General features: G+C 41.1%; 2 protein-coding genes across 4 annotated transcripts in view; both read right to left on the minus strand.

The window, feature by feature from the left end:
• Nucleotides 1-2,448: 2,448 nt before the first annotated feature.
• Nucleotides 2,449-18,346, minus strand: part of LOC137990980 (uncharacterized) — a 24,241-nt gene continuing 8,343 nt past the window's right edge. Inside the window, exons 1-2 of one of the 2 annotated variants that reach the window (XM_068836105.1) lie at nucleotides 8,542-8,616; nucleotides 2,449-5,086 (exon numbers count right to left, since the gene is read on the minus strand). In XM_068836105.1, coding sequence (XP_068692206.1) covers nucleotides 3,408-5,086; nucleotides 8,542-8,608 — 1,746 coding nt within the window. In that variant the 5' untranslated portion in view covers nucleotides 8,609-8,616 and the 3' untranslated portion in view covers nucleotides 2,449-3,407. Of the gene's footprint in view, nucleotides 5,087-8,541; nucleotides 8,617-18,346 lie in introns of those variants that run through there. The other variant, XM_068836106.1, reaches the window with a different exon arrangement.
• The window catches only part of LOC137990981 (uncharacterized), a 13,430-nt gene continuing 13,331 nt past the window's right edge, over nucleotides 18,248-18,346 (minus strand). For both annotated transcript variants that reach the window (XM_068836108.1, XM_068836107.1), the window contains exon 2: nucleotides 18,248-18,346. This exon is cut by the window's right edge and continues 2,327 nt beyond it. The gene's annotated coding sequence lies outside the window, so the exon portion shown is untranslated.

Genomic DNA, 18,346 nt, shown 5'->3' on the forward strand with positions numbered 1-18,346 from the left:
CAACTAAAAGAAAAACAGTTCTTTCAAAGACAAGAGTCAAGACAAGAGTGCTTTAAACAACTTTTACTGAAACTCAAGTCGAACTTTGCTTTTTCTCCTTATTGAAAATTAATACGAGAATTCATGTCTGGAAAAGTTTGGTTATACTTGTTGTCAAGTAAACTTCCAACACTGCGTCTTCCAACCAAGAGGTGTTACTTGTGATAACGCCGCTCATTCTAACTATCAAATGGTAGGAAAAAAAACTATGAAAGAAACACCGCTTGAAGCTTAAGTCTGACTTTGCTTCTCTCCTTATTAAAAAATTAACACGACAATTCAATGAGTTCCTACTACGTGTTTCAAGCTTCTGTCAGAAAGGAGTTAAATTAAGATTCGCATTTACATAGTTAACGAAATGCCACCGCGAATATGTTATAAACAACCTTTACTGAAAAATTAACTTATCTAAGTCTTTTTCTCAAAGATTTATGCTTTATGGTATCAGTCAGTTTCCCCGATCCAAAATATAACTCTGCCTTGATAAACAATTGAATAAGCTGTAATAGGAAGTCGAAATCCGCGAAGGGGAACTAAAACTGCTACCGGATTTGTACCGGGAGTCCAATTCGCTGGGACACCGGCGTGGGGGAGCCAAGTTCAAAACGAAGAATAAAGAGTGAAAAGGGGCTGCAGCTAATGAAGAGGGAGTACCCGAAACGCCCTCTGACCGATTTGCCCATCAAGAGGCAAGTTATAAGATCGCTATGGCAAGTCTTAATGTAATCGCAACGTCACGGCACCTTTAGGTTTTTTTAAGGTAAGCACGTGTAGTCTTTTTGATATTTTTCGTTGAGTGCCCATTATTCATTGTGCATTCATTTAAAAATGCCACTATACTACTACTCATACAATTCATAACTGTAAAAATGTCTTAAAACAAGACAGCAAACAATGGAATATTGAAACTTCTTAGAGGCTTAAGGACGGTGCCTACTAATTGAAAGGTATTTTTGCGCGGTTGTATGGATATACGGGAGAAGCAGATCTCAACAAATGTTATTAAATTCCAAAAAGAAAATTGGGGGTAACCACGCATTTTTCAGAGATAATTAATCAACAATATTAGTAAAAAGCTTTAAAATACAAAGCAATATGTGGCGTTCCTTTCCACATTAAAGCTTACTTATCTCTGAAAAATGCATGGCTATCCTCAATTTTCTTTTTGGATAGCAAGAGCACTTGCTAAGTTCTGCTTTCTCCGAATAGTTTTAAACCGCGCAAAAATATCCCTGCATTAGTTAGCACTACCGATAGGAAAATCCGAGTATCTGGAGATGCACAGAACGTATGCGCAATAACAATAGTAGGCACCGTCCTTAAGCAAAACACCTCCAAAATTCATGGAGGAATGGTCAAGCGCATGGGAGGAATTAACTCTGTTACGGAGGCTCGTAAGTGTCCTGGTATGTGCCTTGCGTTTTCCTTCTATGGTCTTCTACGCTCGCCCATGTGTCTTCTCAGCGGCTATGAGTGACTGGCGATCTTGTTTGCAAGGAAGAAACGAGAAAATTGCGAGGAAGAGCTTCGAAGAGCTGGTGAATACGGATTAAAACTCTTTTGAATCATTTCAAATCGAAGTAAAAACGAATCAGTATAAATACACATCTCTTGACACAATTTAATCCTGTAAATCAATACCTCTTACTAACCCAGTTTGAGGTCCGTAATGTAAGTTACGGACCGAGTTTTTTCCCGTTAATTTATGGCCCAAGCGCGAAGCGCGCGGGCCATAAATCAACGGGAAAAAGCGAGGATCCGTAACTTACAGTACTGACCGAGAAAACGAGGTTAGTAAGATATTTATTATATCTCTGAGGTTAACCGGCGCGCGGGCAAGGAAACTAGTCAAAGTGAAGCGGAAGGTTCAACAGCCACAAAGAAAGCCGTGCCAAAATCCCGAAAACTAATAAAATCTTCTTGGCTGTTAAGTTTGAAATAGTTGCTTGCAAGATTCAAACAGTTTTCAGTACAAGTTTATGCAACAGAAATGACATGAAAAACTCGCTAGATGATGTTTTGTCGAAATTTTAAATTTAGCGGGCTGTACAGCGGGCCGTACTGTAGAATACGGCCCGCTAATTTAGCCAATTACAGCGCGCGTACTATCTGAGAGATATAATAAATTTTGTTATGGCTTAGCGTTACCGAGGTAAAAAGTAATTACAGTAATAACTTACAAAAACGAACAAACAATCACATGTCATCGGCTTAAATGACCTCTCCCCATAGGAGCTTTTCAAGACCAGTAAGAGTGCGTTCGATTGACCCTATTCCGGAATAAGAATACGCCAGTGGAGTAATTTAAAACGGCACGTGGTGTTTCGAAGCAACAAGGATAATAAAGATATGTTTAAAATATCATTTTAGGAGGTGTTTGACAATTTTAACGAAGGATTTCTAACCTCTATTCCATGTATTCCTATTCCAGAATACGGTCAATCGAACGCACCCTAAGAATCCAGTTTGCAAACCAGTTGGCCATGCATTTAAAATCGACACAATCTCTCCGCCAAATGAAGGATCATCCTTCATTGTCAGTTTGCTCCAAATGAAGAATTATATCCTCCATTTATATTAGTCTGTCCCAGGACTTGTGGTAGCAGAAAATAAGCAAAAAAGTAAAAGTAGTCGCAGGACAGGATTTGAACCCGGAATACCCACTTTGAACGAACTGCTGTTATCCATTTAACCACTAAAAATCACCAAAATGGTAAGCGTGCCGATTATTTATCAATTCTTATAAGTATAGATATATAATTATTGCTGAATAATGGTTATGTCTAAGGCTTGATTTTAAGATGGTTAGCTTTCTCTTGAAGTTTGGTAACCGACATTTTTCACAGTGTGAGCTTGCTTCTTAGCGGGTTTTAAGACATGTTTACAGTGGCATTTGGAAGAGAAAAATTATTGACTTTAAATAAAAAGGACGTCCTCGCAAGTAGTGATGTGGTAGTCTCGTGGTTAAGTGAAGGGGTTGTTAATCAAACGTCCCCAGGTTCCAGTCCTCCGAGTCCAGACATTATGGTTCGGCTTAAAAAATGTTCATTTCCCATGATCCCTATCAAATTTTTCGTGTCCAAAATGAACGATAATACTTCACTTGGAGCAAATTGCAATTGACAATTGAGAATAATCCTTCAATTGAGAGAGAAACTTGGTTGTTACGATGCCAGCCGAGAGGTTGAACCTGGGACAACCAGGATCATATTCAACGAGTGATGAGAACGGGTCTCGAACCCGGGAGCTTCCATTTTCAAAGCAAGCACACTACTAGTAACCAATTTTTTTTTAGTTCTTCGACCTTTTATTCTTAAGCTTGAGTTTTAATTGTTACTTGTCCTACGATTAAATTTCACATGACCGTTTTAAACGAAGTCCGAAGTCAGAGCCAACAGGTGTAGCAGCCATGAGAACACCAGTGAGCCAGAGAAGAGAAACATGCTAGCGTTAACATGGTGAACACCTCCGCTAGTACTGCATTTTGCTTCTTTGTTTAAGTCCTCCCTCACTTCTTTCAGATCTAGGACCAAGTACTCCTTGTACTTACCCTGAAGCCATTTCTGCATCGACAAGTCGTTAGTCAATTCATAGAATGGCTCTAAGGCCAAATTCGTTGGGTACGGCATCTGTAGAATAGTCGGGCGCCATAGAAAATCATTGGCACACACAGCAGGATTCAGAGAATTGCCTCCTCGACAGGTTGTGAATGGACCCGAAATTATCGCTTCACGAACAGACTCGCTCAGGTTCCGTCGGTAATAAGCAGATGATGAAACACTGTGAGCGCCCTTGTAAGGAATCAATATTTCAGCCTCGAAATCTGCTTTCTTTTCATCAGTTTTTGTAAGGTCACAATACGACACGCTTAGAAGGGACTCCTTACGACCTCCCATTTCGGCTTCACGGACATAGTGGGTCCCATATTCCTTGAAAAAATCCATTGCTTTTGCATCATTTTGACTTTTCAAGAGTTCCAAAAACTCCTTTTTAAATGTGTCATCCCAGTTCTGGCTTGCTTTGAAATTGAAACTGTTGCGAAACGGAACTTGGAATAGTCTGTACTCCATTCCAGATATTGCAGATGAATAGGAACTGGCAGAGTACAATTTACTGTAACGGTCGTACTTTGCTGAAGCCTGAAATGTCTCTGTGGATTCCTCTTTGTATTTGATGCCATAAGACTGAAGTTCTGCCTTGACGGTTTCTTTAACACTTTTGAACACTTGGGAAAAAGGGACGGACCCAATTGCCACGGTATCAATTGACATCCCTCTGGGAACGAGAAAACTCTTTAGACCGTACTCAGAAATATCAATGGTCTCCATAAAACGTTGATCCCTGTTTACTGGAAACTTCTCAAATTTCAGCCATCGAGGATTGGCCATTTTTAAATGTTTCATGTTCCAACCTTTCATAACAATGTTCAGACCTGGAAGACACCCGTCTGGAGCCCATTCTACAAAATAGCAGTCCGTCAAGGGTTGATGGAATAGCTTATTGCGCTTCCTAATGAACTTCAAGTTTGCTAATTTTCCCACATTTTGTGAAGAAGAAGCGGAAAATCCCAGCAGGACTCCAGTGGTAGTATCGTACGAGGCGCCGTGAAAAGTGAAATTCCGCGAGCTGAATTCCGGATGAACAAGTCCCGATTCCGGTACTGATTTTCCATTCGGTAAGGTGATGTTTGTGAAATTCACGAAAGGAACCATAAAAGGGATGGGTCTCTCAATGCTTGAGGCTCTTAGAAGATACGGATCGCGGAAAGTTTGAGATCCATTCATGGCAGATTTTAAGCAGTTGGTTGTAGCACCTCCGAAGCAAAATATTGCTGGGAACTCGTACCAGTTTGAACGGCTCGAGTATGTTGGAGAGGAGATGTCCAGGACCACAGTAAACCGGTCGTCCTTCGTAAGCAAAGCTCTTTCAGGGTCACGGAAAACTCCCTGAATTCCATTTACCGATCCTTTGATCACGTGGTACACGGTCGGGTAGAGAGGGCTGTCATACTCGAGAAGAAGTTCAACACCAGGGCTATTACCTGAAGCTGAAGATAATACTTTTTAATAAAATCAGCCTTGTCTAGTTGAAGGAGCTCAGTACGTTTTTATGTTTATCTGTACAATGCTGTACCTCCCTTAGTGGCGGGGGTGGGGTGGGGGAACGAAGGGACGGTGGGTTTTTTCACAGTCAAGAGGGTCAAGAAGAACTATTTCTTTCAATAAGGAAGCAAAAGATGGACAAGAAGCTTTCTTTTAAATAATTCTTGACTAACAAGAATTAGTCAAATTTCAAATTGCTTTTTGACCTGAAGACTATGCAGGGTTGAGTTCAAATAAACAAAATTCTAAAAAGCCAGAAAATCTTTTCTTCTGACGTTAAAAACTATGGCTACCCATTAATCATTTGCCAGAAAGAACACGGCTGCTACGGAACCCAGGTATGCTAATTAGTTAAGTTTGAATATTACGCAACACGATGAATCCACAACGGCCGAGAAATCTCACAAAAGCATTTTCCAGCGTAAATTGTATTGAAACAAACAACATATTGCTATCAGAGTAACAAAAATCCTTCCCATTTCAATTGCGTGTGTCCAAACAAGAAACACAATTCGTGTCACAAACCATATGCAATTAAATAAATTTCTCACAGTTCAGGATCAAACCCTTTTCTGAAGAACCTTTTCCGTGAATAATGAAGCACAAAATAGACAATAAGCTTTTTTTCAAATAATTCTTCACCAGCACATTTCCACCTATTTTTTTTTAACTGAAGACTGTGCAGAGTTGAATATAAAGTAAATGTAAACAGCCAGACAACTGAGATGCAATTTCAGTATACACAGATGCATTCAAGGCGTTGGATTCCTTCAACTTTTGTTAAACCCATACAGAATTTGCCATTTAGTTTCAGTGTTGTACATAACAGCAAAATTAGTAGATGAAGTATCACGTGAGGATTCGGTCGCTAAGTAACCGCCGTACATGCTCAACACAGAGGTCTCTTTTCCCGTACTCCAATAATTAACAGAATTCGGATGTGACAACATGGGAAAAGTAGCAGTCCTTCATTAACTCATCATTTGACAGGTAAGGAATTTTTTCTTCGAAATCGGTACAAAATAAAATAAAAGTTGCGTTACCTCCGATCCGGCACTGACAATTTTCGCGGAAAACTGGAAACGACTTTACCCAAAAATTTGATTTTTGCCGACGGAGACAATCGTGTCGTGAAGCAAACATCTTTTGAAGGGCTAAATCATGGAAATAAAACTACGTGAAAACCTTGTTTTTTTTTAAACGCGAGGAAAGAGGATGATGATCAAAGATAACAAATGTAAGGACAATCGAATTTCGAAAACCGAGTGGAAAGAGATTTGTTGGGACAAAATATAGGATCACGTGACCAAAATAACGGATCGTGGAGTGTAGAATTGCGAGACGAAATCCACCTTGATTGAAGTGCGACTGGTGCTGAGGCGATCACGGAGAGTTGTATTTCAAGCTCCATAACTTCACGCGGTATCTGTGCCTTAGCAATGGCTTTTGCTATTTCAATCTATTATAAGTAATCCGTCTTGCAAGATGTTTGGCCTCCTATCTCCCTCAAGTAATAGTCCATATGAGTTAAGGAAGCAGACAGAGGAGGTTTGCTCAGCCGATTGTTAGGACCCAAAGATTTGGGAAAATATTTCATTATCAAGCGCTCGAAAGAAACACTGATTTGTAGTTGAATATTTGATTATTATTGTAAAGAGGCGCAATTCAGTTTTCACTGCTATGTTTCTTAATTAAACACAGTCTATGTTTATGCCTTTTCCAATTGGCGAATTCAGTTACTGCCACCGTGAGCTGGACATTTGCCTTTACCAGTTCTTTGGATCCTAGACAAGGTACAGTTGTTGAAAAATAAAAAAAGAAAATTCTCCCAAAAAAATTCTTCAACTCGACTCGATCTTGACTCGAGGTTGACTCGTGGCTTGTGGTTGACTTGGGTTGCGACATAACTTCCCTGAGAAGAAGATGAATCTACACACAAAGACGCAGAAGACTCTACGCACAAAGACAATACTAAGCAGGGAAGTAGTAGAAAAGACCTATTGCGCAAATTTTCCATTTTCTTTACACGGCAAAAACCGAATTAAAGTCATTTTCTCAGACTACCCTGGAACCATGCTCCACCCTCAGTCCCTCGCTCGGCTCGCTTCACTCGCCAATTTTTTTTCGCCACCTTCCTTTTGGCTCCATAACCCCAACTGCGGAGCTTGGTCCCAGGCTATTCTCAGACCAAATTGCCATGTGGCAACCCAGTAATGAGAGCATAAAGTTAATGTAAATAAAATGTATAAACCCAAACACTTCAGGGCATATTTTGTATAAACATAACAATGGTTTGTTTATATTGCATGATACAGATCTCAGTTTGTAATAATGAGCAAGCACTTTGATAGGTTGCGTTGATTTATTGAAATACTATACCATGTAAATTTAAGAACATCTTAAGAACGTTTTCAGCCTCATGTCGCAAAAATATATAAGTACGTTCAGCCTTACGTCCAAAATTAGCAGTTTTTTAAAACAAAAAGGAGTGTAGTCACTCAGCTTGAGTTTGTTTGCCACACTAACAACCTGAACTGTTGTTCATTCTAATTGACAGGTGTCAGATCGTGACAGAGTTTTATAAAAAAAAATGTTTTAAAGTTTGTTTGTAAATCCCTTTCGTCATTTCGAAAATAAAGTATTTCGATAAAGCCTCTACCTATCACGTCTGTTTTCTATACTATCTGACTCGTTAGAAAATTGCTCAGTTTAGGGAGAATCTCCTAGCTAGATAAGTTTCTTAGTTATCTTTTAAGGGGCATTGTACCTTTATTAAGTCTATTACTTATTTCATGTATCTTTATTTACGTGTGGTACAAATAAACTGTTTGTTGTTGTTGAATCTTGCTATAATTATAGCCTTAAATTTTTCGGGTTCTTTTTGCAAGCATTTCTTCAGGTTTTAGAAAAAATAAACATGTTATTCACCAGCCTAGGTCGGTCCGTATCGGGAAAAACTGTGCCCTCTGTCTTGAGTACCGCCCTCGGGAATAGTTTTTCCCAATACGGACCTCCCGGCTGGTGAATAACATATTTATTTTTTTAATATAAAAAGACAGGTTTATTTCAATCTTCCAAGAAGTACGGGATGATTGAATTACTACCAACACTGATTCATTCGTGCATCATTAGTGGAACGACTGCAAAATTTGCAGCATTTTATAACAAGGAAACACTGGCTTCAAATTCGATTTACATATAGAATTCTCGATTAAAAAATTGGGTTGATGCTGGTGGCAAACCGAAGTCGGACACCTAGCTTAATTTGAATTTCTCGGAATATAAAATGCCTCCGCTTGTTGTAATGCAGCTACCTTTGGGGTTTTTTTTCGTGTAGATAAGACTTAAAAGAAAAACTGTTATCAGGACACACGTCATGAGACATAGTTGCCATACGAACCTGTCGAAATCAGCAATCCGAGGGAAAGCAAGGAAAAGACACACAGCCGGAACGCGTTAGCCTTCATCGCACTCACTTCGGAATGTGTACGTTGTTATTCATATAGCCTGGGTAGCAAGCGTTTCCGTGGGGTTTTCTGACCGAGCAAAAAATGCTCTCGCCCCATTTTTTGCTCGGTCAATATTTTTCTTCTGCGCCCCACGGAAACGCTTGCTATTATGCGTGTAGGTTGATTCCTGGCGCATATTATTCGCTCTCTGGTCGTTATAATATTTAACAATTATTCCATGAGCGCGCGTTGGATATGAGATGGTAAATAGCCAATGAGGCGCGTAGCGCCGAGTTGGCTATAACCACTCTAATATACAACAAAGCGCGAATGGAATAATTGTCTTATTAAATTCCTTAAACTCCAAAAGTTTAGAAGTACGAGATACGAGCGAAAAAAGCGAGAAAATCCTAGCGAAATCGAAAAAAGTTGATGAAGATGCGATGTTGTGTAATACCTCGTGGTCAGACAGACGCAGGCTCATCACAAAAACATTTCTTACCTTTTCGCGTATCTCTAAGCTTCGAAAGTGATCCAAACTTTCCACAAAAACGTTTTTCTTTTGCTTTATACCGAAAGAAATTTCGCTTTCTGGCGTAAACATTTTTAGTTTAGCAACGCTAAGCGCAATCATTTACCATATAAGGTCAAACTAAGGTATATGAGCTGATAACCGAGATTGAGTGAACCAATCAGAGCACGAGAGTTGCATTATCCGAGGTTGAGAATTTAATAATTAAACATATTCAAAGTCAGATTCCTGACCGGATACATCTATATACTTTTTCATTTCATTTATTGGCCAGAGGAAAAAAAAAAGGAAGAAAAAACAATATAAATACATTGCTCATTTGGCCAGCTTTTTGTGCTGTTTATATCGTTTCCACGCGCCCTAAAGGACAGACAGATGACGCTCTTTTTTAACACATTGAAGCACGACTACCACGATGACCAAGCACAACCTATTTAGTTTACTAGTGTTAAACATTCCATGAACCAGAGGGTAGTAAAAAATTGCCCTAAAGGTGTATTCAGTGGCTTGAACTACTTGAGTAGTTAAAACCTTGATCCCATGTGCATATATTATAATCACGATCACAATGGCGCAGGGCGTGCATAAATTAGGGCCAACGTTGAGCATGACGCAACGCAGAGTAACCCTAAGAGACACGTGTTACAGAAATAACACGTGCATCCCATGTCTTCCCATAAATTAGGGTTTGGCTAATGAGATGCAAGTGACGTACGTACAAGTTTTCATGGATGACAAAGAAAGGGTGGGCATGCATTAAAGGCAAGTTTGAACACAACCCCAGCTCAACAACACGTACAAATTTCGGCGGAGAAAAGGGGGCATTATTCCTGTAAGAAATGATGCTATTTATGTCGTCGACTTTGACCTCCTCGGGTCACTAGATACATTCAGCCACAAAAATGAGCCAATCATAGATCAGGGCAGATTAAGGGATTACGATCTCCGTGACTGGCGCTCTTAGCTGTGCATTTGCTTATCAAGATTTTTCAGGCAAGTTTTATTCTGCTTAAGTTCTTTTTTAGAGGGCTTCATTCTCGCTAAACGCTTTCCATGGCTCCACCTCGGGTATTGATTATTGGCCACTCCTTTATCCGCCGTTTAAAGGACTTTATTACCTCTTATCCCGACCTTAACGCCAATTTTCTCGTTGCCGAAGACTGCGAAATTAAATGGCATGGTGTTGGCGGTAGAACTATTGCAAAAACTCGAGCCTTTGATTTAACAGTGGTTGAGTCTTTTCTGCCCCAGATTGTCATTTTACAGCTGGGATCAAACGATCTCGTACACACTGACCCGTTGTCGATAGCTTCTGCTATTGAGGATTTAGTAACTTTACTCTACGACCGCTTTCAGGTCAAGTGTGTTTGCGTTTGCCGAACTGTTTATCGAGAATCGAGCCCCACGTATAATAAACGCGTTCGTGATTATATTAAGTCAAATACTGGAAGGTACTGCAAGAGTCACTCCATTACTCTTTTTATTGGAGGCATAGGGGGTTTTGGAATACCAAGGTTAGCCTTTATTCCAGCGATGGCGTTCATTTATACTCGCGCGGCCATTATCGACTTTTTAGGAGCCTCAGAGGGGCCGTTTTAAGATGCCTGCATTCCCTACACAATGAGGGCATTTAACCAATAGTAATCTCTCACCATTGAAAAGATTTGCTATTTATTTGCTATTGGTTCGCCAGTTCCTTGCGTTTTATGTTCACCAAGCCGATGAATATATATATTTTTAATGAATCAGCCTTCAGTTGGAATTACACGTTGCTGACTTTTTGGTTGCAACATTCCACGCTGTTCACAACTTTTTATATCATGTGCAGATATCCACCTGATGGCACAGTGTGCCCGATGTTATTTATTATACCGGCTTTGGTTGTTTTTATTGTGAGCTAATTACAAAAGCCATACGGGTGTACAATTCTTTCGACCACCGAGTAGGATAGGTGTGTCCAATGCACTCGGCTGCTGTTTTTTCTCACACTGCTATGAAACTCGGCTTTTTGATACGTTTTCCGATAGCCCAGTTTATCAGTTAACCAGATGCGGGACATCTGTTGATTCTTAATTGACTTCTAATCAGTGGGGTAATATTAGCTCTCACGCCTCCTTTTTAATTAGCTTAGCACCATCATCTATGCCTGCAAGAAACGCACGTTAGGCACAAATTTTCGTCGCTCAAAGTGGTTACGTCCTTCTGAGCTCCCTGAAGTGGCTCCTACAATGCCCTCCCTGGCTTCATGTGCAGCTTCTGAAGCCAATAACGACTCTGGGCTTATGCAAGTAAATGTCGAGGCTCTGGTAACTACTATTTCTGTGGCCGTCTCTGAAGCCGTGAATGCTGCCCGAGTAAATCGGCGTTCCAGCAACAATAACGTGTTGACCCCAGTTCCTTCCACGTCAATTGTACATCCAAATGATCAGGCGATGGAGGACGAGGTAACGGCGCTAACGGGAGTTTCAGGTACGCTCGACTCATCTTGCACCTTGTCTGCGACCGCAAATAGGCCCCGCCAATTATTTACCAGCATCGCCATCTCCCTGGGATCACGCATGAGTGCTAAGACAAAGCCAAGATTTGGCAAAACGAATATGTAGACTTTGGGGCGTTGTTGAGCGTTAGGCCCTTGACTGAAACGTTTGTACTATCACTCTCGCCGCTCTATTGTTTAATGCTATCATTTATACGCCTTACGTAGCTCACGCATGGGCTGCTACGTGCTTTGTAAAATTACCCCGGGGTTTAATATAATCACATACTTCTTAATAGGCAATCATCATTAGCCTTTCATTGACGCCTTGGGGCAGGGGTCGTACTGTGCCCTTTTTTTGTTTTATGGCGCGTCATAAGTTGTCCTACAAATATGTCGCGGGATTTATTCCACGGGAGTCAAGGAGGTCGCACGTACGCGACATAAATGATATTTGAAAAAAAGCCCGGTCAAAAGACAGCTGCGAGGTCGAAGGCTACGAGTCTTGGAAGAAAATCTGCGAGCCAAAGGATGAAAACAAGTCATCTCCATACTGAGAATAATCCGGTGAATAGTGCAAATTTGTACATTGGTATGGGTTAAAATTCGCCGTAAGGACCAGATAAAACTTTTGTAGAGGAAACCGGTGACTAAAATTTTGAACCGATAGCTGTAGCTAGCTGTGAACACGTGTTGTCTTTGCAGCATTGCAAAAATCCAATTTTTGCCGGTATTTCAGATTTGATTGACGTTGTGACAGAAGATTAACAAAAAATTGTTATTTTAAGGCCATTAGACAAGATATGACCTGCTTTGAGGCAGGACATCGGTTTTTATTATCTTTAGGTCCTTAGGTCCTTAGCACGCGATGACAGATTTTATGTCCAATGTAAACACCAAAAGCGTTAGTGCGAACCCTGTCCATGGTAGTTCAAGCATGGGCTGCTACCAGCGAGTCAGTACACTTGATTGTTCCACTTCCGCAGTGACTTTTCAACGGTACATCTGTTTTCTCTGCCGTTACAATTTTCCCTCCTAGTTGGCAATGTCAAGTTATAGGTCAGTCATGGGCTGCTATTTACGTGCCATTTAATTGTACTTTTCCATTTTCTCTTTTCTCACACATACACTCTCGCTTGCGGCTGTAGTTCAGGCATGGGCTTCTCCGGCCGTGGGAACGTTATCTGTTCGCGTTGCCAAGTATCGTCGTGCTCTTTGCGTGGTCTTGGTGGGGCTTCCACATTTCCGTGGCCTTGGCGCTTTTTGTCGCCCCACCTATGTTGAAAGTGGCTTTAATTTACTGCATTTTTTATAGATTTCGTTGATGATATAATAAATAGCCACGTTTATGGCCGAATAACGCCATGCAACATGTTTGTAGTTGTCCTTTTTTGAGACTTCCATGTCTCAGCGAACTTAGTGCGACCACTTGCAAAGTGCCCTATATAGCAATATTTTTATATCAAGGCCGGGGATAAGTGTCGACATAAATATAACAAACATATATTCCGTACATTTCAAACACTTTATTGAAAGAAAAAAAAGACACTCATATATTGTTTAGGGGGCCGACATATCTCTCCCTCAACGCCGTACCGGGAGGAAGGTCGGTAGCAGAAAGCGATCGCACGGGATGACTCGTTTGGTACGACTCCAGCGCCACGTCTGGAGGTACTGGTTTTTTCTCTCTTCTTCAAATATTCCGTCAGCGCAGGCGAAAATGGTCTGGCTTTCCGATAAGTACCCTAGCAAGAGGAGATGCTGGTTTTTATCAGGACTTGACATTTCAGTTGATCGTACAGGCATAAACGCACTCGTAACGTAAGAACCACGCGTGTCTGGTGTTCTCCAGATAGAGGTAAGAGATGGTTTCATGCAGACTGGGACGCCTAAAAGGCTTTGCGTGTTGTAAGACAGCATGGCGGTTCACGAGTGAAGTTGTCTCTGGCCTTTCTGTGGATGAATTCCAGGACCTAAAGATACGATATGGGCAACGGTTTTGAAAGCTAAAAATTTCAATGCATGCTGTACTTTTCTGGTAGGACTGGGTGGCCCGACACTTATTTAAAAAAAATTGTAAGAGGAGAATCGGGCGTCTTCCCTTGTTATTGATCATGGATGGCAGAATTACCCAGAATTCGTTTTGGGCAGGAAGGAGGCAACTTGAGAAGTACTAGCCAGATACTAAGCAGTAGCCCTGGCTGGTGTGCTATTAACGTAGACTGTCATACCATGCGAGCAGAGACTCTTTCGATCTTCCTTGATAAGTCGGGAAGAGGAAATATGACTCTGCCAGCCGCCTCGACATTCTTTGATTTGCCGCTCATCCAAAGAAATGAATGAGTCAGTCCAGTTTCGACTCAAACCTGTTTTTTTTTGTGCATGATCAATCGCCACGCGTTATCAATTTTTTTTTTAAGTTTACAACAGCTTGGCAATTTTTAACTGTCTAAATTCCCATGAGTATTTCCTCCATATGTCGGTTACAGAAACTAGTCTGACAGAAACCTATAAATTTTTCAGCAAGAAAATGAAATGGCAGTTTTAAAAGTATGAACTATCTTGAGTTTCGAATGCAATGATTCCTTGGTTGTCGTGTGTTTGCCAGAGCTGTTCGAAAATATCCTGACGGTTTGTTTTCGTTTTGTGGTTTGTGGTTAGTGGTCACGCGTGACTGACACCGACTAAATTTGAATTTTGATGCATGCTCAATACGAAATGTTGAGGCGGCTGGCAGAGTCCTTTTCCTCTTCCCGAATTATCTAGGAAGATCGAAGGAGACTCTGCTTGCAGGGTACATATGTCAGAGAAAGAGATGTTTAGTTGCCTGTTGCGGTAGTGAAGTTCACATCGAAATGAAAGATGTCACCGACAATCACGAAGAGGAAAATGCAAAAGAGGAAGAAGAAAACGAGGACCCTAAAAAAGACGAACCAACTTTTACAGAAATTGTCTTATGAAGTGGATTGACCATCCGCTTTAGGGGGAGTCGACAAACTGTATCGTGCGGCGCGTCGTTATGGTTTAAAGCGCTGGCAAGTACCCAATTGGCTCCGGCAACAACCTGGCTATACCCTACACAAACCTGCAAGAAAGCACTTTCGTCATAACCGAGTGATTGTGTTTGATATAGATTCTCAATGGAAGGCGGACTTGGTTGAGTTCGAACATTTGAGTCGCCGGGTGGAATAAAGGATACAAGTATCTACTTCTTACCAGGTAGGTGTAGGTTGTCCCCTTGAAATAGAAAAAAACGGGTGCCTCGTTGGTGGTGTTATTTGAGAGCACTTTTCAGGAAGCCGCAAGTTGCAAACAGACGCCGCAAACGAATTTAAGAACAAGGCTTTTCAAACCTTCCTCAAAAAGGAGAATGTACACCATTTTGTAATCTACAAGAAACCAAGGCTCAAGTGGTTGAAGGATTCAAAAAGCCAACAAAGTATAAATTCAAATTGGGAGATCAAGTCAAGATCAGAAAGCATAAACGCATGTTGAAAATATGTTACTTACCATCTTGGATGGAGGAAACCTTCACTGTTGCTCAGCGACTTCCGTGCGACCCACACGTGTATCGTTTAAAGGAAGCAGACGATGACAGGATTCAAGACACTTTTTACGAATTTGAGTTACAGAAAGTGATAAAAACGCCAAAACAGCTGTTTCGTATTGAAAAAAATATACGCAGGGGACTAGGAGCGAATAAGGAGGTGCTGGTGCTTTGGAAAGGTCCACCTCCGCCATTTTACATTGCTCATGGTTCTCAGATTGGAGGCTGGGCCCTTACTGTGGTTGGTCTTAAAAACATTGTTGAATAGGCGGTTACATGCTTCAACATTGGTTGTGTGTTGGAGAAAATGTTTGATCGAAATCAAATATTCTTTCAACACAACGTTTTGACCAAATGTCATTAAATATGCATGCTACACGCTCTAACATTGTTGATCCAACGAATGTTTTATTACACCCGGCGTTCATTTGAATGCTTCACTCACCTGAGAAAGAAAATACGGTCATGACTGGTTCATCTTACCAGCTGGCACCTCCATCACATATCTTGGTATTTACATCTTTCCTCCTTCGTTGTCGCTTTGTTCGGGTAAGCAGAGGCTGGTTCAAGTTCAAACTAATCTCGTGGAACCGTGGCAGGTGGGTGACAAGCGCTTACCTCTGTTGCATGAGATGTTACTCCCAGGCAGTTTTCGAGTAACACTCCTTGAAGAAAGAGAACAGATTGTGTACCTGCCTTTGCGGACAAAGATATTTCAGACCATTGAAATCTATTGAACGAGTGGATATGGACAAACGCCAGCATTTTTTGACGGCATCGTCAGCGTCGTTTGACATTTTCGCCGTCAATTAACATGATCAAAAGTTTTTGCACGGTCACCGGCAGCCTCGCTTCAATTCTTAGGCCAGGTAACGTAGCTAGAACTGTAAAAGGGTCTATTGATGATGTGCGGCTATTCAGCGCGATTGACCGTACGTGCCAGGTACCAACATGAACATTCAACATTTGTTTACATTCGACATTCATTCATTTATTCATTTGAATGTAACATTCATATGTACCGTACGGTAAATGCCACTTGGTACAGGGATGGTCAATGTCCAGGGTTCAGGGTCTGTCGATTGTAAAGGAAACTTCCACTGTTTGAACAAATGTCCACTAAAATGTTCCATGTGTACTTATTAGAAGATCTGTAACAACAAAAAAAATGCAGTACCTAATGATATAATTTTTTTTATTGTCTTCCAAAGAACGGCCTCAACGTTTCCCGGTGCCGCCATCTTGAATGTCGCGCCTAAGGAGTAATAAGGTGTCTGGAAGGAAACAAATGTTTTTACATTTACGAGAAAGCACAAAATTACTTTGAGTTGAGGATACCGGCCGGCTGTTAAGTGATTCTACCTAAGAAATTAGCTCGCCCCTTGGAGTACTTAAACCATCATTATAATATTATATCCTCAGCTGTACCAAATCGGAGACCTTGTCCAGATCAGAGCTTCCTTCTTGTGAGGACAACGACAACGCCTGTCAGAAAAGAAGAGTTGGTGGGGGGATTGCTCTCCATAGACGTTTTTCAAACCATCTAGGTGTATTCCGATTTAATCGAGTCTCAAGTAGTAAGAAATGCTCAAGCCAACTTACTTCCGATACTCGTTCCTCGTGGTCAGCCAGGGAACATGATCACAGAAGAAGTCAAGGTGTCATCCTACCCGTACAACTGTGTTTTCCTCCGTGGCGTTCAATGTAAGGGAAGACACGAGTCAAGTGATACCATTTGCTCCAACCTCGTTTCCAGGGCTTTTCACCGCCAAGAGCAGTGAAAAGCCCTGGGAACGAGGTTGCATTTGCTCCGGGAACCGTACGCGTGACCCTGCATTTTCGGCGTCGTGCTATTCTATAACATCATGTAATTACCGATGAACCACCAATATTACCCTTATGGACGACATGTTGTACCGTATATGCAGCACGGCAAAGAAGGAGACAGTAGTATCTATGGAGGAAAACAGCCTTATGGTCAAGGGGGTAACGGCTTAGGTGGAATGTTTAATTTCAGTTCTTGTTCCGTACAGCAACTCCCTTTCTCAAACCAATAGCAAAAAAAAAAGCGAGAAAACGAATGCTCGATACTGGATTGGAAACGGGACTGCAACTTGTCCAAGACGTGATCAATGGTCAGCCCGTTTAAAGAAATGGAAACCGCTAAAAAGTTGTCTCGGTTAGGCGGGTTGTCCCTAGCAGAGCGTTTACAATGCAGCTAGGGTTACCCTAGCGCTAGAGTGACCCTAGCACTCAGATTATTATTATTATTATTATTATTATTATTATTATTAAAAATACATGTAAGGAATGGATAGATACGCCTAACAATTCCAACTTGAAATCAAGTGAAGTTATGCTCCTTGCACTGACTTGTGAACGCAATTTTACCAATTGCGTTGAGAAGCCCTAAAAATGTCAGGACTTCAACGGGGTTTGAACCCGTGACCTCGCGATACCGGTGCGACGCTCTTACCAACTGATCCATGCAGCCACTAACGCTGGGAGCTGGTCATTTGTGGGTTCTAATGTTCCCGTAATGAATGAATCAAGGGTATTGAAGTTTCATTAACGGCGAAGGCGTCCCTTAGGCTATCGCTATCGAATTGAAAGATGGTTAGATCATTCAGTTCAATTTCACTTGACAAAGGTGGTGACAATGCCTTCTTTTAGGACGGTGCCTACTAATTCAAAGATATCTTTGCGCAGTTTATTGAATGTGCTGGAAAAGCACATCTCAAGAGGTGTTATAATCCAAAAAGAAAATTGGGGGTAACCACGCATTTTTCAAAGATAATTAATCAACAATATTAGCAAAAAGCTTTAAAATACAAAGCAATGTATGGCGTTCCTTTCCAAATTAAAGCTTAATTATCTCTGAAAAATGCATGGTTACCCCCAATATTCTTTTTGGATAGCAAGAGCATTTGCTAAGTTCTGCTTTCTCCGCATAAATTTAAACCGCGCAAAAATATCCCTGCATTAGAAAGCACTACCAATAGAAATCCGAGTATCTGGAGATGCAAAGAACGTATGCGCAATAACAATAGTAGGCACGACCAGTCTAAGTGGTCCGGCAAAAGTTAAAGCAAAACTCACATACTTGCTTACATATTTTATTTAGCATGGAAACACGATAAGATTAGCTTTTGCTACTTGAGAGGTTCTCCACAACAACATTACTAATATATAAGATTAAAA

This window comes from Montipora foliosa, chromosome 2, assembly GCF_036669935.1.
Source record: "Montipora foliosa isolate CH-2021 chromosome 2, ASM3666993v2, whole genome shotgun sequence".
In the NCBI taxonomy this organism is placed as follows: Eukaryota; Metazoa; Cnidaria; class Anthozoa; order Scleractinia; family Acroporidae; genus Montipora; species Montipora foliosa.